This window comes from Ammospiza nelsoni, chromosome 17 (assembly GCF_027579445.1).
Source record: "Ammospiza nelsoni isolate bAmmNel1 chromosome 17, bAmmNel1.pri, whole genome shotgun sequence".
Classification (NCBI taxonomy): Eukaryota; Metazoa; Chordata; class Aves; order Passeriformes; family Passerellidae; genus Ammospiza; species Ammospiza nelsoni.
Window position 1 is genome coordinate 7,927,192 of NC_080649.1, and position 26,531 is coordinate 7,953,722.

At 48.6% G+C, this 26,531-nt stretch overlaps 1 protein-coding gene across 1 annotated transcript; it reads left to right on the plus strand.

Moving 5' to 3' along the window:
* Window positions 1-320: 320 nt before the first annotated feature.
* SYT17 (synaptotagmin 17) lies at window positions 321-25,176 on the plus strand (the record flags this gene model as incomplete). The annotated part of the gene is made up of 6 exons (XM_059484440.1): window positions 321-349; window positions 630-778; window positions 1,280-1,899; window positions 10,561-10,681; window positions 11,478-11,633; window positions 24,189-25,176. Coding segments are annotated over 6 exons (1,272 nt in total), but the record flags the coding sequence as incomplete, so codon positions are not given.
* Window positions 25,177-26,531: the final 1,355 nt, after the last annotated feature.

The window sequence follows — 26,531 nt, forward strand, 5'->3', positions numbered from 1 at the left end:
GCTTCCAAAGTGTAGCTGTGAATTACAGCAGGAAGATACTGTTTGAAGTTTGTGGGGTTTTGGTTTGATTTTTTTTTCCTTAGAGAGAAGTATAATATTGTGGGGGGATAGAATGTAAGAAAATGAAGATAGTGCAGAAGGTAAGAGATATGTAGAAGATAGTGCAGAAGGTAATCTCACCCCTGAGGAGTTGCAGCTGTTCTAATTACCAAAGATTAGGAACAGGCCTGCCCTTAACAGGCCACAGCTGTGTCCAATGAGGATGAGTGCTATAAAAGACTGGGTGAGGAGAGAGCTGCAGTTTGTTGGCTGGGCTGTGAGGTGGTGCCTATGAGAAATCACCAGGAAGGTATGGAACTTTTGCAATAAGATGCCAACATAATATTTCTGATCAACATCTGAGTCATATTTGCCTTAGTGGCCTGTGTCATGCTGAAATACTGATAAAGCAGTTTGAAAGACAGGCAGAAAGGTCAAGAATCTGTTTTTTACATAGATCTGAAGTCAGTTGCTCAGCCTTTTGCTTGCCAGACTGATCAGGAGATAGCCCAGAATGCCAGAACATGTTGTTATCCGGTGTATCCTCCTTGCACTGGCTTGAATCACCCAAAGGTCTCTCGTTACACCAGGATAAGCAGCCAAAACGAGGACAAGGAAGGGGACTCTGACAATGCCATCAGCGAGCTGCCTCCCGCCCTGCAGGACGTGTCCCCTGACAGAAGGCGCTCGTCCTCGGACACGTCTCGCTCCGCGTACAGCCTCACGCGCCGCATCTCCAGTAAGGCTCCTTCACCAGAAATGCAATCCTTCTGGGGCACAAAATCAAACTGTGCTGCTTGCTCTCATCCCTCTTGGACAGGGAGCCAAGTCAAGTTCAAGGCACATTGGTTAAAAGCTCATCCTGTTCTGCAGGAGTGCAGGGGAAGGGGCCAGCCCTGTTTTTCTTGCTGAAACACAAGCGGGGCTGTTGCATGTGGACAGGGAGGGAGGAGTGCAGGCCAGCTTGTGCCCCAGCCTGGCTGATAATTGTGGGCAGGAAAAGGGGGAAAAACCCACTGTGGAGCCTGTGCACACACACCCAGAATAGGAGCACCCAAAGCTGATGAGTGCCTGTAATTGCACTTTAGTTAACTGTGGGCAGGGCAAGGGGGAAAGCCCCACTGTGGAGCCTGTGCTGGCACTGCACAGACACAGAATAGGAGCACCCAAAACTGATGAGAACCTGTAATTGCTTTATTGCACTTCCTAACAATCACATTTGTGTGTTTCTCTCGTTCAGGTCTGGAGTCGAGAAGGCCAAGTTCTCCACTAATTGATATCAAACCCATCGAGTTTGGAATAATTGGAGCTAAGAAAGAAATAGTTCAGCCAACTATCCTGCGAAAAACCTACACCCCAGATGACTATTTTAGAAAATTTGAACCCAGGCTATACTCTCTTGACTCAAATAGTGATGACATGGACTCCTTGACAGATGAGGAGATCTTGTCCAAGTACCAGCTGGGCATGCTGCATTTTAGCACGCAGTATGATCTGCTGCACAATTACCTAATAGTGAGAGTCATTGAGGCTAAAGATCTGCCTCCTCCAATTTCTTACGATGGCTCAAGGCAAGACATGGCTCACTCCAACCCCTATGTGAAGATCTGCCTCCTTCCTGACCAGAAGAACTCCAAGCAGACCGGAGTGAAGCGCAAAACGCAGAACCCGGTGTTTGAGGAGAGGTACACATTTGAAATCCCCTTTTTAGAAGCCCAGAGAAGAACTCTGCTTTTAACTGTAGTGGATTTTGACAAATTCTCACGCCATTGTGTTATTGGCAAAGTGTCAATGCCCTTGAGCGATGTCGACCTTGTGAAAGGTGGACACTGGTGGAAAGCCCTTGTGCCTAGTTCTCAGGTAACAGAATTTATCAGATTATTGCCACAGTTCTTCTTGCTGTTTTGGGGGTTTGTGTGTGTGGTTCCTTTGCCTGTTGGCAAGTAATGCTGTTTCTAATTAGTAATTGTCATCTTGTTAATGCAGCATCTGCTGGGTTGGGATTATGTGGGCCTGTGACTGGTTTTATAACTCACACTGTGAGGGAGAGGAGCTGGCTTTATAGTCACGAGCAAAGATCCTGTGTCAGCTTAAACGAGAACAACTCAAGGCTGCTCTGGAAGTCTGCACCTTTGGGCAGGTGTTTCTTGTGACCTGCATCCCTTCTCAGGAATGCTGTGACCCTGTCCCACCCAGGTCATTCCTGTGCTCTGGGGGGGAACCACTGGTGCCACTTAAGTAATTATTTGATTCAATAAAACATGCAGAAGATGAAATCCACCCAGACCTGTGGCATAATTAGCAACAATCTGCAAAAGAGTGGCAGACTTGTTTTCATCAGATCCCTGAAGGAACTAAATTTGCCATAAATATTTGTCTGATGCAAGTGGGGTGTTGCATGCATTTTGGGCATTTCAGCCATTCAGTGGGATGGGCAGAGGAGATCAGAGGGTCTGTGTGCTTTCACCTCTGTTCAGTGGAAAGATCTGGGCTTTGCAGCCAGGAATGGTGGTTACCCACCAAGTTTTCCACTAGTGGTATCACCCATGTAGCAAGAGGCACAGAACCCTCTGAAAAACCAAGAGAAGAACATGGTGTGAACAGCATCTCAAGTGTTTTACTAAGGACAGGAAGATTGGTGTAACAAGCTTGCCTCTCTCAGTTCCTTCCCAGCTCACAAATTGCAATTTCCAAGGAGTCCTTGCTGAGTTAAACCCTGTTGGATGGTTCACTTTTCCTTTGATTTTTAGGTGCTCGCAGAAGAGTGCCATAGCCAGAGATTCTGGATGAAATGAGCAGTAAATCATTGGCCTCACTGCTGTTTTACACTGTGGGTTCAAGAGTCTGATTTGGAGTGGAAATTTGTGATCAGACACTTGTGGAAGGGGAATACCCCGAGCAGTGTTTGGAAGTGAAGGCAGCTGGGCTGGAGAGGGGCTGGGAGCCCTTTCCCCTCTTGCTCAGACCTGCTGCACTCTGCAGAGGGCAGGAGGATCAGGGCCCCAGGTAACTGCAGCAGAGCCAGCTGGATTTCCTGAGACAGGAGTGTTGTGGATTAGCTTCAACGATGCTCAGGCAAGAAAGGAAAGTTTTGCAAGTTGTGCACAAGTGAAAACCATGGGGTCCCTGAATGTGGGCTTTATGTAGGGCATATCTTTGCATCCCATTGTCCTCATGTGAGTCCCACCATGCAGTTTTGCTTCTCCCCCTGCTCCCTACTTTTGCATGATAAATACTTCTCTGTATTTTGCATCTCTTTCTGAGTAACATGGACTCATTCCACAGCCAATACAGACCTTGATTAGAAAAGATCATCTCTGCCTTCATGTGCCAAGCTCAGAGCCAGCTCTTCCTTTCCCCCTCTCCAAAGTTTCATTGAAAGCTGCTGCTGTTTTCAGCAGTGCTGTCTGCTTCACCAGCATTCAAGATAAATTATTTATGCAGAAGTTGGCATTTCTGATATTTAGAAAAGGAAAGAGAAAGATAAAACTCCATTTGAATGCACAGGCTTAAAAGCCTTTGCGTTTATCCCCTTGCTATCATATGGAAGAACTTAGGCAAAAATTCCTTCACACTTTGATCAGTAAAGTGGTCCTTTCATACCTTTTTGCTGGTTTTACCTCAGCTGGCAGATTGCAACTGTAAAGGGATCAACAGTGCTTATACAGGACATCCAGGGATGATGTTTGGCATTATCTTCTCATATTTTCTCAATGATAAAATTTTTAAAGTTCCTTGAGTAAGGCACGTTTCATCCTAGTGGTGATTAAATTAATTGATCAAAGAGTTGAGATAAATCTTAGAAGAAGTAAAACAAAGCTTATTGCTTTGAAAAAATACATTTTTATGTCTTTCAGTAACAGTGATGTTTGTGCTAGAAATTTCTGAGGGATTTTTTAATACTAGTTGGAACCTTCTGCCTATGGAATGATAGATTTGACATGTTGACAATTTTTTATACTTCTCACTTTTTTGGTTGATTAGCTGAGGGACAGACAGCCTTTATCAGTTTCTTGTTGGATTGAACCTGAGCCTGCTGAAGTGTGCTTTGTGTTGAGAGTTGCTGATAGGCAGGGACAGAAATAAATAACTACGTGCAGTTGCATTTTATTTGGCAGAAGGCATCCTTGGATCCTGGAGAGCACCACAAACCAACCACTGTGGTGCAGTTCTGATCTTCAGGCAGGAAAATTTGCCAGTCTGGGGCTGTGACACGGAGCAGCAGCTGGCAGCACCCCCAGAGCCACAGGAGAAAAGGCTGGACCAGGTGCTTGGAAAAGAGTAACAGGAGGGAGAAAAACACAGTCATAGACGTGATATGTGAAGATGAAAGACACAAAATACATGAATTTTGGTTTTTTTTTATAGAATTTATAAACAGAAACATCATGAGCTGGAGGGAGATGGAGGAAAGTGAATCCAGATGGCAGGAGCTGTGGGGAAGTTTTCTATTCATCCTGGTGGGAGTGGGAAGGTGGCAGGCACTGTGAAAGAGCAGAGAAAGTGGCCAAGTGACACAAGCTAAGATGAGCACCTGCTTTGCACTTGCTGTCTCCACCTGGGAGCCGTGGACACAGAGTGTGCTGATAAAGGCAGGTGCCAGGTCCTTGTCCCACCATCACACTGAGCTGGAGCCTGCCTTAGCACAGGGCTGTGCCAGCCCCTGTGAGCTGCAGAGCTGGGGAAGGCCAGGAATCTTGTGGTGCGTGCAGTGTCAGCAGGGACAGTGAGCTTCTCCCAGGTGGGCACGGTCCAGCTCTGCAGCAACAACTCTGTTGGCTCCTCTGGGAGCTGCAGCAAGATCAGCTCCTGAGGCCTGTGGATGGGATGTAGAGCTCCTCACTGTTGGAGAAGTATTTTCATCACCAGCTCAAGGAGCTGCAGTGAGTGACAAGCAGAGCATTTCCTTGGAGTGAGGAGGTGCTGAGCAGCGCTGTCCTGCAGTGGGTGCCCAGAGAGCCTGAGCACAGCTGAGCTGAGCTGTCCCCTCAGCCTGAGGAGCCAGAGCTACAGACTGCTGGTGCCAGGCCCTGGGCAGGAGGCTGTGCCTGCACAGAAACACCTTCTGAGCTTGGGTCTGCGTTCGGTGTTTAGGGGGATTGTGGCATTCTCTGAAAAATCCCTTTGCCCAGGATTTTTCTTCTGGGAAGCTGAGAAGTCTCAGAAAAGGGAAACAACTATTATCTCATCTGCTTCTCCTATGTTTTGCTCATGTGTAGAATGTGTTTGGAGATTGTTTCATTGGATTCTGATGTGAATTCTTTTGACTCAATGGCCAATGAGTGCCAAGCTCATTGTTGGGACTCTGGAGAGAGTAACAAGTTTTCATTATTATCTTTTTAGCATTCTCTAAGTATCCTTTCTGTATTCTTTAGTATAGTTTAGTATAGCAATCTTTAATATAACATAGTATCATAAAATATTAAATTAGCCTTCTGAGAACATGGCGCCAGATTCATCATTCCTTCCTTTGTCTGGGGGCAACCCAAATACAAAAGGGGATTGAGCCCAAAGTGGAGGCACAGGGAGCTGCTGCCTGATGCATCATCAGAGCCAGCAGCTGAGCAGAAGGACTTCTTGTGGAAAATGTCAGTGCAGGTATTGCCAAATCCTTTATCCTTGGTAGTTTTCCCTTGCAGGGTAATTATTGCTTTTCTAAAACGCTGTAGCTGCTCATGGAAAGGCTCTTGAGTCCAGTCCCCATAGGAACACTCTGCACTTCTTAAATATCCCCTGAAACATGTGTGGCTTTGCTTAATTGCCATGAATGAAGTTGGCAGGCCTCGCTGAGCTGGGTTCACATTCGTGTTTTTCGCCGCTGAAACGAATTCTGAAGCACATGTTCAGGACCCCAAGTTTTATTGACATATGATTCACTTCTCTTTTGGCAGATTTGAGTGGGCAGGAATAAATGTTTTAGACCAGCAGTAATGAGAGCTTGGAGATCATTCTGCAAAAGGAAAAAAAAAAAAAAGCCTAGTTATGGTGGGAAAATAGCATTAAGTTCCTTCTTCCCTCAAATTAAGCCGTTTTGGTAGTAGAGAGAGTGTATGTTGGACTTGCTTTTTTAACTTCATGCTATGAGTGCACTGGAATGACCTGTCAGTTGTGATGTTCAGGATGGTACAAGGTGGTTCCATGGGGCCATGTTAGCTCATCAGCTGGATGGTGAAATCACCCTGGAAGTTTTCCTGTGGCCACTGGAGGAGATACCGTGGGCAAAGCCTGGCAGAGGGCAGGACACCCCCACCCTGCAGGTCACTGGAGTTAGGTCACTGTGATGGATGCTTGTCCGTCATGATAACAACATTTTTAGCTTTTAACCTGTGGTTTATTTTCATATTTTGGCTTGTGTTTTTCTATCTTCTTTTATTTCACTCTGTATGTTTGTTTTTCCTTAGTTCAATTTCAGTGGAAATGGAACTTTTTCCCCACCTTTCCTTTTTGAGTCTGTAAAGCTCCAGCATTGAAAAATTTTTCTTCTTGACTGTTCTCCCTTTATCCTTATCTGTATTCCTGGTCACCTCACCCTTCCCCTCAGTGCTGTTCACACCTTGCCCTTGCTGCAGAGAGCTGGGCTGCTGGAGGTGTGTTTGTGGAGGAGGAACAGAGAGGAGAGGCTGGTGGGGTCCAGGAGCAGGACCTCTCCATGGGATATCTTCTTCCCAGAGCTTTTTGCACAATAGAGGCTTTCTCATGGCAAAGACAATTTGGCTTTAGAAGGGGTTTTGTGACTCTCTTCATCCTACATCCAGTTGGTGCCAGTTATGTAGGAAACACTGCTCTTATTCATTGGTAAGTGTATTTTTTTTTCTCAGGTTCTAGTCCTTAATAGCTCAACCTTCCCCAAGCAATGGCTGTGACACAGGATGCTGTAGAAAACCTGTTAAAGCAAACTGTTCTAAACCATCAGTTTCCTAATGTGCCTGGAGGTACCAACACAGAGCACCTTGAGGAGGAAAATCAATCTGAAACTTCATTAGGAGCAGTGCATGGGTGTCAGTGCTGATGCAATGTGCTCTGCTCCTGTTGGGAAGGGTTTCAGCTGCAGAATTTTGCTGATGTTGTAACAATGCACAAAGAACAGTCTGGGGGGCTGTGAGGAAGGAATTACCTGGTCAAACAAGATGTGCACTAATTAAAAGCTCATCTTCCTTTGGGGGAGCCTCTTTGTGTTTCAGAGATGACAGAAAAGATTCTGGTTCAAAACTTCTGGGTTCAGCCCAGGCAGTTACTGGGGAAGGTTCTGGATCACAGGCGAGCCCGAGGCTGCAGATCCAACCTGGCAGAGTAATACAGCCAGGAGTGAAATGTTAATCAGAGCTTCAGGAGAGCCTCAGACATCCCAGACTCGGTGTCACTCCGGCATCTCATCAAACAGGAAATTGCTTTTCCAGGGTCATCTGGGAGCTCAGCACGAACTGCTCGTCATCAACATAATAATGGCAGCTGGAATGATGCCTTAGCAGAGAGGGGCTCCTCTGCACGGCAAAGCACCCAAGGCAAAGCCAACACTCTGTAGTTTCCTGATGGACAGACCTGGGAAACACAAAATGCAGGCACTTCCTTGCCCTGGGGTGAGCGCTGTGCCCATGGCAGCTCTTGTGCATGGACCCATCCTTAGCTCAGCCCCTGCAGGAGCTGGAGCTTTGGGGATGCTCCAGTGGGGCAGAATAGGATGCTGATGTTTGTTCTGTTCCCCACGGATGTCCCTGAGCACGGGCTGGAGTTAGGTCACTGTGATGGATGATTGCCCAGTGTTCCCAACCTGGGTGACAAGGCTGTCACAGCACCAGAGGGAGGCGTGGCATTGTTGGGAAAGGCTCAGGGAGCTGGAACCTCCTGCCTGTGCCTCCCTGTACCCCCTGCTCCTTGGGGCACCTGGGAATTGTCTGCTCGTCACTAATCTCACAGTGACTGAGCATGGGACAGGGCAGGGACAGTGCCAGCCTTGGTGACAGCAGCCACGGATTCCTTCTCCTGTGGCTGACATCCCTCACTGCCAGCCACAGGGCAGCGTTTGGAGCACCTTTCCCAGATCCTGTGGCTGGGCTGGAAGAAATGCATTTATACCAGCAGAGGCATTGGCTGCTGGCACTGAGAGCCTGGGAAAGGCTGAGTCACCTGCCTGGCGAGGGGAGCTCTCTGTGATCTGGGCCCCCTTTTGGAGACCCCCTTCTGGTGCTGCTGCTCCTCCCTGCTGGCTCTGAGCTCCCCCATCCTGCCCTGGCCTTTGGGCAGGGGCTCTGTGTTCCTCCCCTCAAAATAATTAACACAAATGTGGGCACTCCTGGAGAGCATCAGAAGGTGCTGTTGAGATTTGTGAGATCAGGCTTGATTTGAGCCTGATTGAAGCTCATAGTCTGCCTGCTGTCTTTGGTGGATCACAGAATCTAGCATTTTGTATCTCTCCTTATTCAATTTTAAGCCTAGATAGCCAAAAGGATTTTTCTAGAAATCCCTGTTAGGTCAGGTCCTACAGAAAATTAGGTCCTGTGGAAGGCTGGGTGGGTTGGTTACACTGTGATGGTTGTACTGAGGGGCTCCTTCCATCATCTCTGCAGGGTGATGGGACATGGTTCTGCTGCCAGTGCCCAAATGGGTGTTACAGATCCAGCCTGGCACTGTCAGTGTACATCATGAGGCTTTTTTTTTTTTTTTTTTTTTTTAATAAATGGATCAGAAATGCAAATGAATTGGAAGCAGGGAGCTCTGCCTTCCCTTGCTGAGCTTCATGGCTCCTCTCTGGCCCAGGGAAATGCCTGCAGCTCTTGGATAAGGTCAACAGGTTCCATCAATGGACAGCTCCATAAGTAATTATCCTGAATCTTAATCCAGATTTTCAGCACTCTAAGCCTGAGGTGCCTGGAAAGGGCTCCACCACTGCCCCATGCCAGCCTGCCCCCTGGCTGTGCCAGCAGTTTGGTATTTGCAGCTGGAGCTGTTTGTCTCTCCCCAGCAGGTGATAAAATCACTGAGCAGTTTCCTCATTTGCACTTCCAAATGCACCTGAATTTCCAGGAATTTAAGCCTGAATGGAACCTGACCAGCAGTGAATGCAAGCAGGACTGGGTCTGATAATGTGGTTTATGTGTTATAAAAGATGAGCTGGGGTGGAGGGCTGCCTCGTGTGGCTCCTGCTGAGGGTGGTGGTGTGGGCACTGTGGTGCTTCCATCCTGTCCTGGTAATAGGATTAAAAGTTACTGGCTGTTCTTGATGATAAACATGTCTGCAGGCTGTTCCAGCCACAGACCTGAGAGGAGCATTTTTGGGCAAAATCAAATGAGAGAGGATAGTTTACATTAATTGGATGGTGTTTAAACCACCTGGGAAGTGAGACTCTGGGATCCTTGTGCTGTGCCACCCCAGGGCACCAGGATGTTTGTGGCTATGTGAGTCCTGTGTGTGTGTTGGAGAGTGGCTTTTTGATGGAAAGAACTTAAAACATCACATATTGGCCAGCACTGTGATGTGGGAGCTGGCCCAGGTTGAGGGAGGAGAGGTTCCTTCTGGGTGGGGCAGGAATAATGCAGCAACAAAAGAAAATGCATGTGGTAAATGTGAGTGTGGGTGCTGTAGAGTCACAGTGTGACCCACAAGCTGCTGTAACAAAAGGAATTTGAGTTAAGGAATCAGATGCTTTTCCTGGCTGGGTTTCCCAGCCTCAGTTTCCCTGAGGCACTGATGTCTGTGCCAGGGGCTGTGCCTCTGTGCTGGCCCACACAATGATCCTGGTTCTGTGGGTCAGTTCAGGCTGTGGCTGTTCTGAGAACCTTTTACTTTACTCTCTACCCATAGTCTCTGGTTTCTGTAATCTCGTATTTGGGGCATCAGTGAAGACATTTAATCCTTTTGTTATGATTGCAAACCACTGCAGCTCCTTTTCCTCTAGGGATGGGCTCTGACACCTGACCTGGGTTGGTTCTGGACTGTTTGGGATGGAGCACCAGCTCTGCACTCCTGCATGGCCCTGGCACTGGGCAGTTGGATCAACCCCTGCCTGCTGTGTTCCAGCCTCCAGAGTGTTTCAGTGTGGGCATTCTGCATCCAGCAGTAGGAGCCTCTCAGAGCCATGGCAGGGGGCAGAGCTTATTTCAAACCCTCACACCTGAGGAGCAGTGATGTGGGCTCTCCAGCTCTTTACTAGTTTTAAGCATCATTAAGGAAAAGGCGAAGGAATGATGGCAGAACAACAGTCACCTTGGTAAGATCAGAACTGCCTGGAGCCATTAAAAATGGAGCAGGTAGAAGCTACTGACCCTGTGCCCCTCTCTCCTCTTTGCCTGGCTGCTGGGGAGCTGGTGAAGGATTGGTGACTGGAGAAACATCTCCTTTTGGGGATAGTTCCTTTCTTGTTTCCACTTAGCTCAAGGTACCAACAGATGGTTCCTGGTTGCAGTTCAGAGCGTGACTAAAATTCATTTTTCAGGCACTTAGACAAATGGGATTTATTTAATTTCTCTCCCTTCTCTTCCCCTCTGAGCTGTGTTCTAAATCTTCACATTCTCTTTTCCCTGCAGAATGAAGTGGAGCTGGGAGAGCTGCTGTTGTCACTGAACTACCTACCCAGTGCAGGAAGGCTGAACGTGGACATCATTAGAGCAAAACAGCTGCTTCAGACAGACATGAGCCAAGGTTCAGGTAAAGGGCAGTGCATTTCTCACATTACTCATGCTCAGATTATATGTGCCTCTAAAGCAGAGCAGTGAGGCTGCAGTTTGTGGGGGACCCAGGGGGATTTGATGCTCAGTTCCTGTTTATACAAGGCTCTGGATTCTGAGTCCCTCTTGTATGTATAGACAACAATAATGAAAGTATTTGAACACTTACTCTGGGGTACAGTGGAGGGCTTGCCAAATTTAAAGTAAAGGCAGAGGTGAGGAGCCAGGAGCTTTGGTCTCCCTGTGCTGTGAGAGGCAGCCCCTGGGCACTGCTCCCTGATGGAATTTTGGTCCCTTTGGGCTGTGCTGTGAGAGGCAGCCCCTGGGCACTGCTCCCTGATGGAATTTTGGTCCCTTTGGGCTGTGCTGTGAGAGGCAGCCCCTGGGCACTGCTCCCTGATGGAATTTTGGTCCCTTTGGGCTGTGCTGTGAGAGGCAGCCCCTGTTCCCTGCTGGCCCTGGCCACTCTGCCTGGAGCTGCTTGGTGCCTCTGTGCTCAGGGGGTCTCCCCACATTCCTGCCCCAGCCTCTGCTGCTGCCAGAATCTTGGCATTTCCCAAAAAGAGCAGCATGTCAAGGCTGACATTAGCTGTGGTTTTGGCAGGGACTGTTTTTAATCTGGCTGCCTGGTTTTGTGCCCACTGCAGTCTCTGGGAGCAGCACAAGTCCCAGCCCTTTCCAAAGGCCATTTCCCAGCTCAGTCCATCCCTGTGGTGAGCGGGGCTGCTGACTCATGATCCCATAACACAGGGCCTGTGCTTTGTGCTCTTTGCCAGATCCCTTTGTGAAAATCCAGCTTGTTCACGGATTGAAGTTAACAAAAACCAAGAAGACCTCCTGCATGCGGGGCACGATAGATCCCTTCTACAACGAGTCCTTCAGCTTCAAGGTCCCACAGGAGGAGCTGGAGAATGCCAGCCTGGTGTTCACAGGTCAGTGTGGTGCTGCTGGCAGCAGCTGTGGGTGTGCAGGGCTCTGCCTGTCCCACCCTGGGAGGTTAATGGGCACTCTGTGCTCTGCAGAAACTGTGCCAGCACTGCCAGCCTGTGCTAGACTGGAAATGGGCAGAGGAAGAGGAGGAGCATTAATTGCCCTTCTCAGGGCACCCAGCCTGGGCACAGAGTGAAACCTAAACAGAATGAGAGGACAGCAGTGAACAGTCACAGAGCCCAAGCACTGGCAAAATAACTTCTGGTTCTTGCTGTGGTTTGCTGGTGAGAGGGGGCAGCCACAGGTGTTCCACAGTGGCCTCAGCTGTTCTGTGAGCAGGCCTTGCTCGTGCCTTTGTTTCTGAAGGGCTGGCACTGTGTGCCAAGCCCTGCCTGGCACAGCTGAGATGGACCCAGGTACAGCCCACAGAGCCTGGGGCCACGGGCAGGCTCAGAGCTGACCTCAGCCCTGTCAGCACTGGAGGTGCTGGCTGGGATAGGAATTTCCATTTTGATGCAGTTTCTGTGTCTCCTGTATTTGTTCTCAAGGCACGAAGGCAGGCAGGAGTGGCAGAGCACAGGGCTGCTGTCCCAGGCCAGGGTCCTGCTGGGGCTGGTGGCATTCTCTGCCCTTTCCCACCCTGAAAGCCTTGAGCAGGGCTGCAGGGACCCCTCTGAAGGGTGGGGGTCCCTCCCATGCCATGGCTGCTCCCCCTTTGGAGCTCAGGCACCACCAGGAGCAGGCTCAGAGGGACTGGCTGGGGGGCCCACACTCTCCTACCACACTGGGCTCTCATGCTTCACAAACACTTCTTCTGACAACTTCCCATCATTTCTTTTGCTGAAAACAATCTGCCTCTGAAAGGATGTATTTTGAAGCATTTTTTAATTTTACTTTTCACATGGAAGATACAGGTGTCAAAGCTGGTTCAAGGAGCCTTATTCCAACCCATTAATTTGTTTTCAAACATGTTGGAACAAAAAGTGATGCTGATTAGCAGCTTAAATGTTGCCCTTCATGCTCAGAAATTTCCTCAGCAGAACACCAGTAATTAATCACTGCTTGGCATGCATGTCAGCCTGGCTGCACCTTGCATGTGCAGGGAAGGGTTTGCTCCTGGAGCTCCCATCAGGTGCTGCTGTGACAGGCCTGAGTCACTCCCTGTGCTTTCCCCTTTGCTGCTGGCAGCAGAACAGGCAGAGAGAGCAGGGCTGTGCCCTTGGAGGGTGAGGGGAGCAGCGCTGCCCAGCACAGTGCATGGAGCCAGGATTGATGGTGGCGCTCTGGGTGTTTTTCCCTGTGCAGAGGGGAGTATTCCCAGGGAGCCAATGGGAACCTGGCTGATTCATCACCCTGTGTCACACAGCACTGAGCCTCTGAGTGGGGCTTCATTTTCTGAGTGACATACTGCTTGCTGTGAGTTTGCAATAAATAATCCCGGGCCAGAAATGTCTCCAGCAGCTCCACAGCTGGGAAGGAATGTGCAGAGCTTTGGGAGGACCAGTGTGTCACAGACATATTTTATGAAAATTCCTTCTGCTAGGATCTTTTTCTCCTGAGAAGCTTCAGCTTCTCCATGTTTTGCTGCTTTGGAATGTGATTTGGAGAATTGTTTACCCAGCACATGAAATTGTTTTTACCTGATGACCAATGACAGCCACCTGTGTCAGGGCTGTGAGCAGCCACAAGATTTTATTATCATTCCTTTCTATTCCTTGCAAGCCTTCTGATGAAAACCTTTCTTCTATTCTTTTAGTAAGTTTTAATATATCATTTTCTTTTAATATAGCATATATCATAAAGTAATAAATCAGCCTTCTGAAACATGGAGTCAGGATTCTCTTCTCTTCCTTCATCCTGGGACCCCTGTGAACACCCCCAAAACAGTGAGGGGTGAGGGGCAGGGTGGGCATGGCGCTGCCTGGGCTGGGGCTTCTGCTGTGCCCAGGACACTCTGGTGTGAGTGTGGGGTTGGTGTGGCCAGCAGAGCTGGAGCCAGGGGTGCTGGTTGTGTTTTTGTGTGTACAGCCCTCTGCTGGGTCAGTGCCTGCACTGTCTGCCACAGGGATCTCTCATCAGGGAACGTGGTGGTGGTGAGGATGCTGAGCCACGTTCAGTGTCCGTCCCAGTGACAGAGTGACTCCTGATGGTGCTGGGGCTGTGTCCCCAGTTTATTGCTGTGTGCATCTGTGGGTTCTGCTGACATGAGTTTCTGAAGGTCTGGGGTTGTGGTGTTCCCCACAGAGCTCCCTCTTGGCACCTCACAGTATTATTCAGCTTAAGGGCTCGTCAAGGGCTTTGGGATCCTCTGTTAAAAGATAATCAGGAGCAAATGTTTGGCAGTATGGGTATCTTGCAATGTGAGATCTCTCTTTTGCATCTCTGCATAGCAGGGGTGTAGTTTTATTTTGCTTTTTTAACTTAGGTGCTTTGGGGTTCTTTTTTGCTGCAGCGATGGTTCTTTCTGTTGTATGTTTTGTTTGGAATTGTTTCTTATTTCTTTTCTCTTCTAGTCCATTAGGTCAGTTAATTAAATTTGCTGTTGAGTCAAAGTCCAATTGAAAAGCAAAATAATCCTGTTTGAAGGGTGGGTGATGATGCTTTGAATGGAGAGAAGAGAGAGCTGTAAAAGCAGCCATGGGAGCCAGAAGTGAGCATGTCTTCAATAATTTAAAGGAACCTTTATTGTGGCTTTGTGTTTTGGACCCAGTTTCCAGCTGTCTTTACATTGGCTTGGCTTCATGGAAAGCCCTGGAGCTGTGCCAGTTCCCATCAGCTGGGGCTCCTGGACACTGCACAGCAAGGCACCATGCACACTAAGTGAGATGAATTTTGTTTTCCCCCCTGTGTGTTTTTCTCCTGTGCATCTTGGATCCAGCTGTCTCTGTCCACTGCACTCTGGTGTGGGTTTCTCCACCCTTTGCTGTGAGTTACCAAGGGCTGTGAGTGCAGACAGATGGTAAAGCACCATCCCTGCTCTCCTGGAGGTGCTCTGCAGAGCTGGACTCCACACCAGGCTCAGGGCTGAAGCACAGCTGGGTTTGAAGAGGGCTCTGGGGCTCCAAGATGATGTGCCCAGGCACAGCTCTGTGTTAGCCAGGACTGGTTGGGCTGGATCTTTGGCCTTTCCTCCTCCTCTTCAGGCACACAAGGATTCAGTATTGTCAATTATTGGCATTTACAGACCAAAATGCTTCTCCTTCCACCCTAGTGCAGGACACCCTGTCCCAGCTCTGCCTTCCCTCTGCTCCTTCCTCAGATGCTGCTGGAGCTGTCACTGACCCACAGTTCCAGGCCAGTGCCCAAAATGAGGTGGGATCAGCTCTGGTGGAAATGTTTTCTCCAGGAAAAGCATCCAGGGTCAGGATTGCTGCTGCAAGTGTTGTCTGTCACAGCTCCTCCCCAAAGAGGCTGAAACCAGGAAAGCCACTGTACTTATAACAAGTCTGATGTCCTGACCAAAAAAAAAAAAAAAAGAAAAAAGAGTGAGGCAACAGCTGGTGGAGAGGATGTTTGATTTTCATTTACTTCATCAAACAGGTTGTCTAGGTAATGAGCAGCCATTTACATGTTGTAACAGAAATGCACTCTTTTGGGTGGTTCATTTTTGCACTTTCTGGGGGTTTTTTGGCAACCTGACACAAATCCCCCATCTCCTGCCTGAGTGCAGGCAAGTCATGGTCACCTCCTGCAGGGAAATGGGGCAGGCTCTGAAAGGTGGGGTGTTCTAAACATGAGAGCAAACCTGTGAGCAAAGCTGTTGCTGTGTCTGATGGCAGGGGGAAGGTGGAGCTTGACCCTGACAGCAGCACTGGCAGCTGCTGCCAAAATCAATTCCATGAAGAAAAAAAGAGTATTTGAGATGCAAGGGCAGCCCGTGTGCTGGGAGGGCTGGATGGGCACCCACAGGCCCTGTGCTCTCCCCACTGAGGGATTTGGGGCTGTGCAGTCAATCTCAGTCTGTCAGAAAGCTGGGGCTGTGCAGCAGGAAGGCAGAGCTGAAACCTGAGCCCTGTAGTGTTTTGTTAATGATTATAATGTTGTTAATAGCAATCATCAGCAATGCTGTTTGCACTGCAGTAAAGCCCAGATGGCCCAATAAAAACCAGCAGCACTCCAGGGCAAACTGTGTCTCAGTGACTCCTCAGCATCTTCTCATCACTTACCATAAAAAAAAAAACAACCTTCAGCACTCACAGGGAGGGGATGTTTGTCTCCCCCAGGTCCTTGTGGTGGCTGTGTGTCTTTCTCCATTTAAATGAGCTGTTGGAATGTTTGCATGGCAGGATCTCTGGGGTTTGTTACACAGGCAGAGTCCCCAAAGAGGGAGAAATCATCTCCATGCTCTGGGTAGATCATCTCCATGCAACTCTAGAGGGAAAATCTGCTTTTCCTTCTGGCCTGGCTGGAAGGGCAGCTGGGCTGGGACGGCCCTGGGGCTGAGGGAGAGCAGCAGTGGGGCTGATCCTGCTGCTCCATCCCTGTCTGGAAGGGAGCAATGGCTCCAGCAGGGCAGGGCCCTCTGCCTGGGACAGAGGGAAGCAGGCTGGGCAGGGAGTGCTTGTTGGTGGAGGGATTGACCCAAAATGTGTGACCTGCACTGGTGACATCTTCACAGTCACTGCTGCCTGGGGGTGCAGCTCATGGGCACTCTGTCTTCTGGTAGGATTTGCTGATACTCCTCACTGTTCAATGTTTTAAAAACTGGCAATGTCTCTGTTTTCTGTAAATATTTAGGACCCATTTTCCCATTTTATTTATTTTTTTTTTTAGTATTTTTGTTCCTGAGAGTGTTGAGACTCTGCAGAGCTGTACCTGTGGTTTCAGTGGCTGCAGCAGAGGAGCCCTGGCAATGCTGTCAGGCCCCTCTGTGCTCCAAGTGCTGCAATGTGTGTCTTCAGACCCCTGCACAACTTTAATGCTTTATTCCAGGGCTCTAATTAACTTCCAGTTAATTAAAATAGCAGGTTGCTGTTCACTAGCAATATACCTCGTTCCTCTGTTGGCTCATTTGCAGTTGGCCTTTAGGAAAATATGGGGACCATTTAATGAAGTTTGTATTTTGAAAGGGGAAGAAAAAGTAACTCTTGTTGTGTATTGATAATGATGCAGTTCTGGGTATTGGGTGCTTTCACTGAAATATTTTCTCTGTGAAGCAATGCTGCCTGTTTCAGCAGGATGCAGAGCTAGTGGGGCTTTTCAGTGGTGTTTTCTTAATTAACAGACTGATTTCCAAATGTCCCAATCAGCTGAGTAGGTTGAAAGTTTATAAAGTTTTTGTCCTGAGGCTTTTCCAGGAATGTATCTGAATTCAGATTTCCCTGGCTATGTGGAAGTGTGACCTGGAGATGCCAGCATCATCTCCTCCAGGGATGGAAACCACCATGTCTGGAGTCACTACACATCTGCAGTTTGACCTGCCCATCTCTCCTTTCTCCTCTTGTTTTTGCTTTCCCACATGAGAACCCAACAAACATTCAGGCATTTTGTCTTTTGCACACAGATATAGGGAGGAAATCTCTAATATATGAGCCAAATTAAGCTGTTTTTTTCCCATGCAGGAATGCAGGAGGAGGATTTGGTTTCTCTTTTGAAATACTATCATAACATCTCTTAGATGGAAGGATAATTAGACAACTCACTGCTAGAAAATTGTTTCTTGTCATCTATTAGCTATGTCTTTTGCAAGTATTGGACTGTCTGTATATTTCCCATATCTAGAGCTCAGAAGCAAAATGTAATCCCTGACTAAACCTGTGTAATCCTATCTTAGCCAGAGGAAAAAAAAATGGAAAAAACCCACTGATGTCAGCACTGTGTTTTCTGGGATTTATACCTGTTTAATTTAGATCAGAATTTGCCCTTTGTGTGGTGTTATAAAACACTCCATCCATTCATGCAGCAGCCACCATATGGTCCTTGCCCAGGTCTGGGGAGGGCAGGGAGCTCCTGGCTGGTGCCTCCTGCCCCCAGGCCTTGCTGCAGCTCTGGTGGCCCCACAAGCTCCTGGCAGGGGTTTGGGGAGATGCAGGGCAGGGGAGACCCCTGAGGCCCAGCAGAGCCCCTTCACAGCATCTCTTTGTGCATTCCCACATGTCCAAATCCCCTTTGGGAGGAGAAGGGGCCCCACTGCTCTGCATTTCAGTCCCTCTGTCCTTGCTGGGCTCCATGGAGGTGCTGCTGGAGCAGGGGACAGCAGAGGGGCAGGCAGAGATGCTGGGTGGGGGCCAGTCCTGTCTGGGGGCACTCAGGGAAGATGCTCTGGGGTGAGTTTGGCTTTTTGCAGCAGACTGACTGCTTTAACAAGGAGGAGTGAAATGCCATTAATCAGGGTGAGAGCAACAAGATGCTGACCCTTCCTGACCCAATCTGTTGCTTGCTTAGGAGGCAAAATTAGATTCATCAAGTCTCCTGACTTAGTTAATAAATGTACTGCAGCTGATGTGGCAGCAACTGCCTGTCCTGGAGCTCTCTGGAATCTTTTGAGAATCTTTTTTTCCTAAGGAAGGGAGCAAGCCCTCCTCTCTCCAGGCTGATGATAGGTGCTTGCTCCTTTTGCCAAGCCTCTTCATTTAAGCAGTGCCATGGCTCTGCTGCCCTCAGCCCTTCATCTTGTTTGGCTCACACTGCAGTGAAAGGAATTGTTCAAACCCCTTGCAGGGCCATAATCTGCCTGTGCATCAAAGGAAGAAAAGTCTGGGTGGCAGGAGCTGCTGTGGCAGCAGAGCAGTGTCTGCAAATGGAATGTCTGTGCCTGGCCTGTGGCTGCCTCAGGAGATGGATGGTGCAGGCAGAGGCTGCCTCTCCTGCATGGCTGTCCCTGCCTGTGTCTGCAGGTGCTGTGTGGCTCTGGTGTTGTCAGGTGTGTAAATGTGCTTTGTTGGATCTTTGTTGGGCTCATAGTGCAGAGAATTAAGATGCAGTTTTACAAAAAAGGGGAATTAGAAGTGGCAAAAGGCAGCCACAGACACTCCTTTTCAGTATGCTCTGGGCTGTTGCAATAGATGATCCCAGCCCATTATTCCAGTGTAATGATGAGGTAATTTCATGAGGTGTCATCCCTGCTGCCCTTGAGCTCTGCAGGTGCATTCACAGCTCCCCTGCAGCCTGGATCCCTGTGTCTGCTCCAGGATTTCCCTTCCTGTGAGAGCAGGCTGTGACTGGCACGCTCCTGCTTTGGGGTGCATGTGCAGGGAGGATCTCCCTGTCCCTAGGGGAGGTTTCCAGAGGATTCCTGGAGAAGGTTTCCAGAGGGTCTCTTGCTGTGGCACTGTCCCCTGGGGCAGCAGCTGGGTCTGTGTGTGGCCATGAGCTCCAGCAGTGCCGGTTCCCTCTGGAGCTGGGCAGGTGCAGCCACTGCAGGGGAAGGCTGGAAAGAGTTTAATGTGCTCATCAGACCCTGGTGGAGATTAAACTGATAAATGGGAAAACACGGCATCTTCTCCCATGCTTTTCTCTCGTCTCTACTAAATATGACAGGCCATGCTGGAGGAGCAAGGGCAGGGTTTGGGCCATGCCTGTGACCTCCTCAGTGTGCATCATTAGCCCAGCTGCTGCTGCTCCTCCTAGCACCTCTTTGTGCTAAACAGCCTTTGAACATTGATGTCCAGCAGTTCAGGAGCAGCTTTCAGTCCTACTTAACCTGGCAGCTCAGCCCCACTGGCTGAGGCACTGCTGGGCACGGAAAGGGCTGGACACTGGGCACTGGCTCCTGCCTGCCTGAATGGGCAGGTGTGTGAAGGGGGCACTCTGTGAGAGCTCACCAAGGGCTGAGGCTGAGTGGGAAGTGCTGATGGGTCAGTGCCAGCAGAGATGTGGCTCTGCCAGAGACACCGCGCAGTCCCATGAGATCCGTGTGCTCAGGGGGACTCTGCCCCTCAGCTCCCTGTGTGCAGCCTTGGGCACGTTTTTGCTGGTTTTTCTCTGAGTTACATGTTTTAGTTGCAGTGCAGGTGATGGTGCAGGTGGCTGCAGAAGGGTGAATTGTTGGTGTGGAGCTCTCCACGCTGACATTCCCTGCTGGTGCTGCGGGACAGGCAGCAGTGAGGCGCTGTGTGGCCGTACAGGGCAGAGCAGCACGCCCAGAACTGCTGAGGAACTGCTGGCACACCTGGCAAAGCGTTTGCAGGACATGCAGATGTTTCACAACCTCAGCTGCAAGGCTCAGACGTGTCCCCATCCTGTAAATGATACTGATAGCCTTGAAGTTACCTTAAGGAAATTTTCTTAGTTAATGCTCCTCCCTGGCCATTCCCAGGATGCTGATGTGGTCAGTCAGAGGACGAATGATTTTCTGAAATGCCAGATTAAATCCTGCTGCTGCAGGTGACTCACAGATGATGATGATTTGCAGTCATGCTCTGCACAAGTGCTCTGTGTGCAGCTCTCCGTGCAGAGGGAAGGTGAGAGGCATTTTGGCTGGGTCTGGTGCCAGGGCTGATGCCAGCCAGGCTGCCTCATGGCTTAATTACACAGTGAAAACAGCCGACTGGCCAAAAGTGATTCCATGTGACTGAGGCTGGTGGGAGACAAGGGCAAGCTCAGGCAGATTTGGAGCTCCAATGCCCACTGCATCCCCTGGGCAGCAGCTCTGGGCTGTGCAGTGCTCTCAGCCAGGCTGGGGGCTCAGCTTTCCCTCCTGTGCAGGAGCCCAATGGGGAACATGGGCCCTGACCCCAAAGGAACAGTTCAGTGGCACCCAGGCCCCCATCAGTGGGATATGGATCATTTAGGAACGCTGCATCAATAAGTTCATGACGTGAAAATGTTTTATTTACATCATGTACCTTGTCCTCAACGATTCAACTCTTTTAATGGATATAAGTAAAGGTGATTTGCTTCTGTATTTCAGCATTTCTGTTATAAAGAATGTCTTTTTAAGAAGCCTTTCTGTTTCCAAATGTGTCCTTCTGAAGAGCAGCTGCAGAAAGAATTGGTTTGACCTCTGCTTCTTTAATTGCTTTTTGCTCTGTGTTGGCCTAGAAATGGATGTTGCTATTGTGTAAATTACTGTGAGGGTGGAAAAAGAGCTCATGAGATCAGGTGTGTAGTTTCTGTCAGGAAAATATGCTTCTTAAATGGAAAGCAGCATCTACTAGTTCATAACCAGAGTCTGGATCAGTCTGAAAATCCCAAATGTTAATTACTCTATTTTCTGCTATTGAGCAGCTCCATGGTGTCACTGTTTCTGTGGACAGGGGCAGATTGAATCTGAAATTTACTATGAGCTCCTTTCAGACTCTGCCAAGGGATGTTCAGACACGAGGGAGCACAGCTCAGTCACACACCTGGACTCAGCAAATCCTAAATCCTGGCCCTTTAGCAGGGAATATAGCAGTTAGCCTCCCAGAAAGGCATGCCCTTGAATTTAAAAGGCTCTGACCTGATGGGTAGAGCTGAATTTTTGGCACACAAAGACCTCTCCTCATCTGAGGAAGCTGCTGTGGTGAAGCTGTGAGTGTGGAAACCTGAGGTCAGCCTAGTGCAGCCTCTTTTGGTCTGTGTGTGAATGAGAATTTGGCCTTGCAAAATGCCTTCCCTGCTTCTCAGCAATGAGTCTCTGTGCTATCTACATCACTTAATGATAGAAGCAACAATGCTTGTATAATTAGCCCATTAATACCCCAAAGGACTCAGCATGCTAATTACCTGACACAATGAGATTAGCAGGTTGCATTACAAGAATTCAAAGTACTTGGATCAACAGTAGAATGGCAGGTGCCCTTAGTTAGCACACCTGCTTGTTTCACAGTCCTGGCATGGAGTGTTTTTGAAGAATCAGTATGCCTGGGGTGCTTCTTCTCCACTGTTAATTTATCCTGTGATTAATTGATGGCCTGGAAGGCTTCTTGGTTTAAATTACTTGGTGCTGTCTCCCAGGATTAGGCTTTATCATCCTTAATTTTACCCAAAAAAACCCCCAAAAACCCAAACCCAACAACAACAAGACCAAAAGCAAACAAGCAAAAAGACCACACACAAAAAAAAAAAAAAAAAAGAAAAACATCCTATTGAAAATTTTGGTTTTGGGGGATTTTTACGTGGTTTTATCATAATATTTGATTTCTGTAGGCTAATAAATCATAGCAAAACATTTAGTATAGTCCTGCTAGCTACACCTGTGATCCATTGCCTTGTAGGAGAACTCATTAATAACCCAGACAAGCTGTGTATTAGTTGGAGATGGATGGCTTAGAATTCCTGACTGTGTCCTCAGAAGGTGGCCTTTGCAAAAAACACCAACCTGGCAGAGGCACTTACTTGATAACATGTCCTGATGGCTTCAGCCCAGATAACTGATGGTGACAGGCAGAAGAGATGCAGCCTTCCTGCTGGGGTGGTGAACCCCAGATCATTTCTAAATGTCACTTGAAGATGGACTTACAGGGCTCTGAGTTGCAGGGTAGATTTTTCAGAGCAATTATTTGAACAAATTACTTGGGCATTTGAAGGTTTTGCTGTCACCTGAAAAATCCACAGGTAATTTGGTGAGCAGAAGCATCTCTGCCCATAAACTGTGTGTGTCAGAGCTGTCAGAGGGGATGAAATGAGCTGTAACCTGGCACTGCTTGATCTCAGGGCTGCACTGGCAGGTGGATCCCAGACTGGTGCAGGGGTGAGGAACCAGCCTGGCAGAGTGTGGAGATGGCAGAGGGGCAGGTTAAAGTGATGCTGGTCCCTTGGGGGTGTGTTACAACAGGAGATGCACATCCCTGACCAAGGTGTGTGGTTGGAGTGGGGCTGAGTGCCTTGTGCTCGGTGTCCTGCCTGCCTGAGAGGGTGTGCTCACACCAGGGTGATGCCATGGGGGCTCCCAGAGCTGGTTTTGCTGCCAGTGCTGGTTTCCAGCAGCCCTGCAGGGCTGGTGCTGCTGGCAGGGGCTCCATGCCAGGCTGAACATGCTCTGGCTGCACCAGCACAGCTGGATTTGGAGCTCCTGTCGACATTTGTCCTTAAAAATCCCTCTCTTTCCTGAGGAGATTTTTAAATCGTTGATATTCCAGGCAGTGCCTGTGGATATCCTGGCTTCAGCTTGCAAAGACTTCCTTTCAACTTTTTAATGAGCTGAGGCAGGGCTTCAGTTTGCAGCACACGCAGTGCTTTTGCTGCTGTCTGGTGGGAGGGCTCGGCCTCTCCCAGGATCAGGCCCATCATTAGGGTTTGCTGCTGTCTGCAGCCTTTCCTTCCAGCAGACTGGGCTAATCCCAAGGACAGGGTGCTGGGCTGGTGTCTCCCCCTCAGCTGCTTTCCTGGAGGTTTAACAAGTAGCTGCAGTGATAATTATGCCAGATGTTGCTGTGTAAACACCCTGCTGACAGCCTGGCCTGTGTAATTCCTGTCTGGAGCAGGGCAGGCTGTGGGTTAGCACTGGAGTGCTTTGTGTAGTGTGTTTGGTGATGCTGCTTCTGCACTTCCCCAGGGTCAGGCTGCTGGGCTGCTTTTGGGATTTTGTGATGGCCAGGCAGAGTTTTGGCACTTCTTTATATGATGTAATTTTCCTTCAAGGCTGGACAGGACTTCGAGCAGCCTGCTCCAGTGAAAGGTGTCCCTGCCCACAGCAGGGGGGTTGGAATAGGATGATCTTTGAGGTCCCTTCCAACCCAAATCATTTTATGAATCTACTTTACCTACTCATGGTAAATACTGTGGTAACTGTGGATTTGTGTCTCATTTATTTGAATTGTATTTCAGTCTGTAGTACAGCTTATTTTAGTCCTTCCAAGCTCCTGTTTCTAACATTTTTCAGATGCTGAGTTCCATGCAAAAAATGCTGGCACCTGGTGTCACAGACATATTTTATGAAAAATCCTTTTGTTAGGATCATTCCTCCTGAGAAGCTGAGAGGCCTCAGGAATGAAATGTAAACAATAATTATCTGCTGCTGTGGAATGCAACAGGTGCATCTTTGATTGGTCTGATGTGGTTGTTTTTAATTGATGGCCAATCACAGCCCAGCTGTCTTGGACTCTGTGATCAGTCACAAGATTTTATCATCATTCCATCTTCCTTTCTATTTCTTGCTACCCTTCTGATGAAATCCTTTCTGCTATTCTGTTAGTGTGGTTTTAATATATCATTTTATTTTAATATAATATATATAATAAATAAATATTTATATAATATTATAGATTTATGTATTATATACATATATAATATTATATAAATATATATTTATGATATATGTATATATATCATATACATCAATATATATGATATTATATATAATATATATTTTATGTATATAAATATATATTATATATATTATATATATTTATATACAATATTATTGTAATATATAATAATATTATATATTTTAATATATATGGTATATTAAATAAATATATAATTATGTATCATTATATATAATATATATTTTTATATAATATATATCATAAAATAATAAATCAGCCTTCTGAAACATGGAGTCAAGATTCTCATCTCTCGTCCTGTGAACACCACCACAACCTGGCACGTGCTGTGGGGGTTCATCTGTGTTTGTTTTCCTGGGGCAGGGCTGTGCTTTTCCCTTGACCAGTGTGTGTTTCTGCTCTCCCCAGTGTACGGGCACAACGTGAAGAGCAGCAACGACTTCATCGGCCGGATCGTGATCGGGCAGTACTCGACGGGCGCCCCCGAGTCCAACCACTGGCGCCGCATGCTGAGCGCGCACCGCACGGCCGTGGAGCAGTGGCACAGCCTGCGCTCCCGCGAGGACTGCGACCGCGTCTCGCCCGCCTCCCTCGAGGTGACCTGAGCCGGGTGCCCCACGGCAGGGCGGGCGGACGAGATGAGACCCGAACCGACCACTGAAGCTCCCACCTCACGCCCCGCACGCGCCCCGCGGCAGCTCCGTTGGATTCGCGCTGGCACCCGGCTGTGCCGGCCTCAGTGACCCCACTGGGCCCAGCTGTGCCCCCGGGGCCGGGCAGCTCGTGCCGTGGCAAGCACGGAGTGGGTGCAGGAGCTGGGAGTTGCCTCTGCTGTCCTTCCAGTCCAATTCCATGGCTCATCCTCTTGGAGATATAAGTACCCGTGTGCTCTCATTGGTGAACGTGGTAATTAGGCTAGAATATTTTTTTAAACGGTAGAACCTGTGGTGAAATCGATTCTGACTGCAGTTTTGTCCTTGTAGTAGTTTTAACAGAATTAAGCTGCTGTTAGTGTGTGTGTTTGTGTGCCCACGTGGGACAGATCCCCTGTCCTGTCAGCGGTGACCTGCCAGTCTCGATAGCAGTCTGTGTGTGCAGTAGATTCAGTGCTGATATAGCAAAACAAACATTTCCAATAGCATCTGTACTGGGAAAACCAGCTCACGTCCTTTCAAACATGTGCTGTGCAAAAAAACACCTGCTCCAGGGACTTTGGCGGTTAAGAAGACCCAGAAACCACAATTTTAATCTCTCACAGACTGCAGTGGCTCTTTCTGTGTTGTGTGTGTTTACCCAGGTAGTTCTTCAGGTCACCAAGTGAACTTAGCTACAGTCAAGCTGTCCTGTTGGTTGCTTCTGTACATTTTATTTTTCCACAGCGTATTGTCTGGTATGATGGAGATTGTATATTTATTGAAAATAAAATTCTATTTAATTGTGCCATATAGATTGGGGTGATACTTGTTGAATTCACCTTTGTGTTAAGCTCCTTCAGTTATGCTTATGGCAGAAAAAAAGCCAAAATGTTGGCAGTTACCCCATTGTCACTCACTGCAGATGAACTGGGAGCAGTTTGAGAGAAACTGGGCTGCTGGAGGTGGGTGTGGAGAGCAAGCTGGATACCTTGGTCTGGCCATGGTGTTCCCAGCCAGACCCCAATAACACCCTGGGGGTTGGATGTGTCAGACTCCAGGGATGGCATGTGGCAGGATGGGCAGCACTCGTCTCCCTCCTCTATTCATTAAATGAAACCCCTGTACCTCTGTGCTTTTAATATTTTGATTTTTGAAAAGGAATAACAGCACACATGACTATTTCACCTGTTTATTATTTATCTGCTACAGTTAGGGACAGGTGAGTCTCAAAAAGCAAAACAAAACCCAACCAAACCAAAAAAGCTCAGCGCTTGCTTTGGCAGGTGTCAGTGTGTGGCTCAATAATCCCTGCTGCTGTCCAGGTGTTCCTGCTGCAGGGCAGGTCTGTGTAGTTACTCTGATATCAGCACCCCTTCAGCACTTTGCCCATGCACCTGGCTCCTGCTGCTCCCCAGCACAGCTGCTCTGTGTCAGCAGCACTCAGCAGCAGGGCACTGGTGCCTGCAGGGCTGTGCAGGGCCATCTTCTTCCTGAGCACACTGTGGATGCTGGCTATCAATTCTAACCTGCCTCTCTGCAAGGGGAATTTCTTCTCTGTCCTGCAGTGAAGCTGATGGCAAATCTGTGTTCTCTGGCATCCTCCTGGTTTGTCTCATCAAAAAATCACAGTGGAGAGGGACCCCACAGGCAGTCCTGGGCAAACGTGTGCTGTAGGGGGCTCATCTCTGCCTGTAGCTCACAAAGGCTCTGGCAAGGTTTCAGCAGTTACTCTGGTTGACATTAATATTCTTCCATGTGGGTCCTGTGGACAGCAGAACGAGCTCAGGACACCCATGAGAGCAGACACAAGCTTTGCTCAGCACTGGGGATGAAATGTGAACAGAGAGTAATCTTGCCTGAGTCTGTCCTCGAAGTCATGAGGTGTCTGTTCCACAGGAGGAACAGTCAGGATGCCAAAAGGTGGTGAGGGTGCCCAGAGGGAAGGTCAGTAGGAGCAGAACAGAAGCAGACTGGGGAGCTGCTGGCTGCAGAGCAAACAGAACAGCGAGGGAGGGAGAGGAGCAGGAGGGATGAATCGTGGCCATGCTGCTGGGGCTGCAGCCAGCAGGTGAAGCACATCTGATGTTTGGTGAAGTTGGAAGGTAACCCAAAGTGC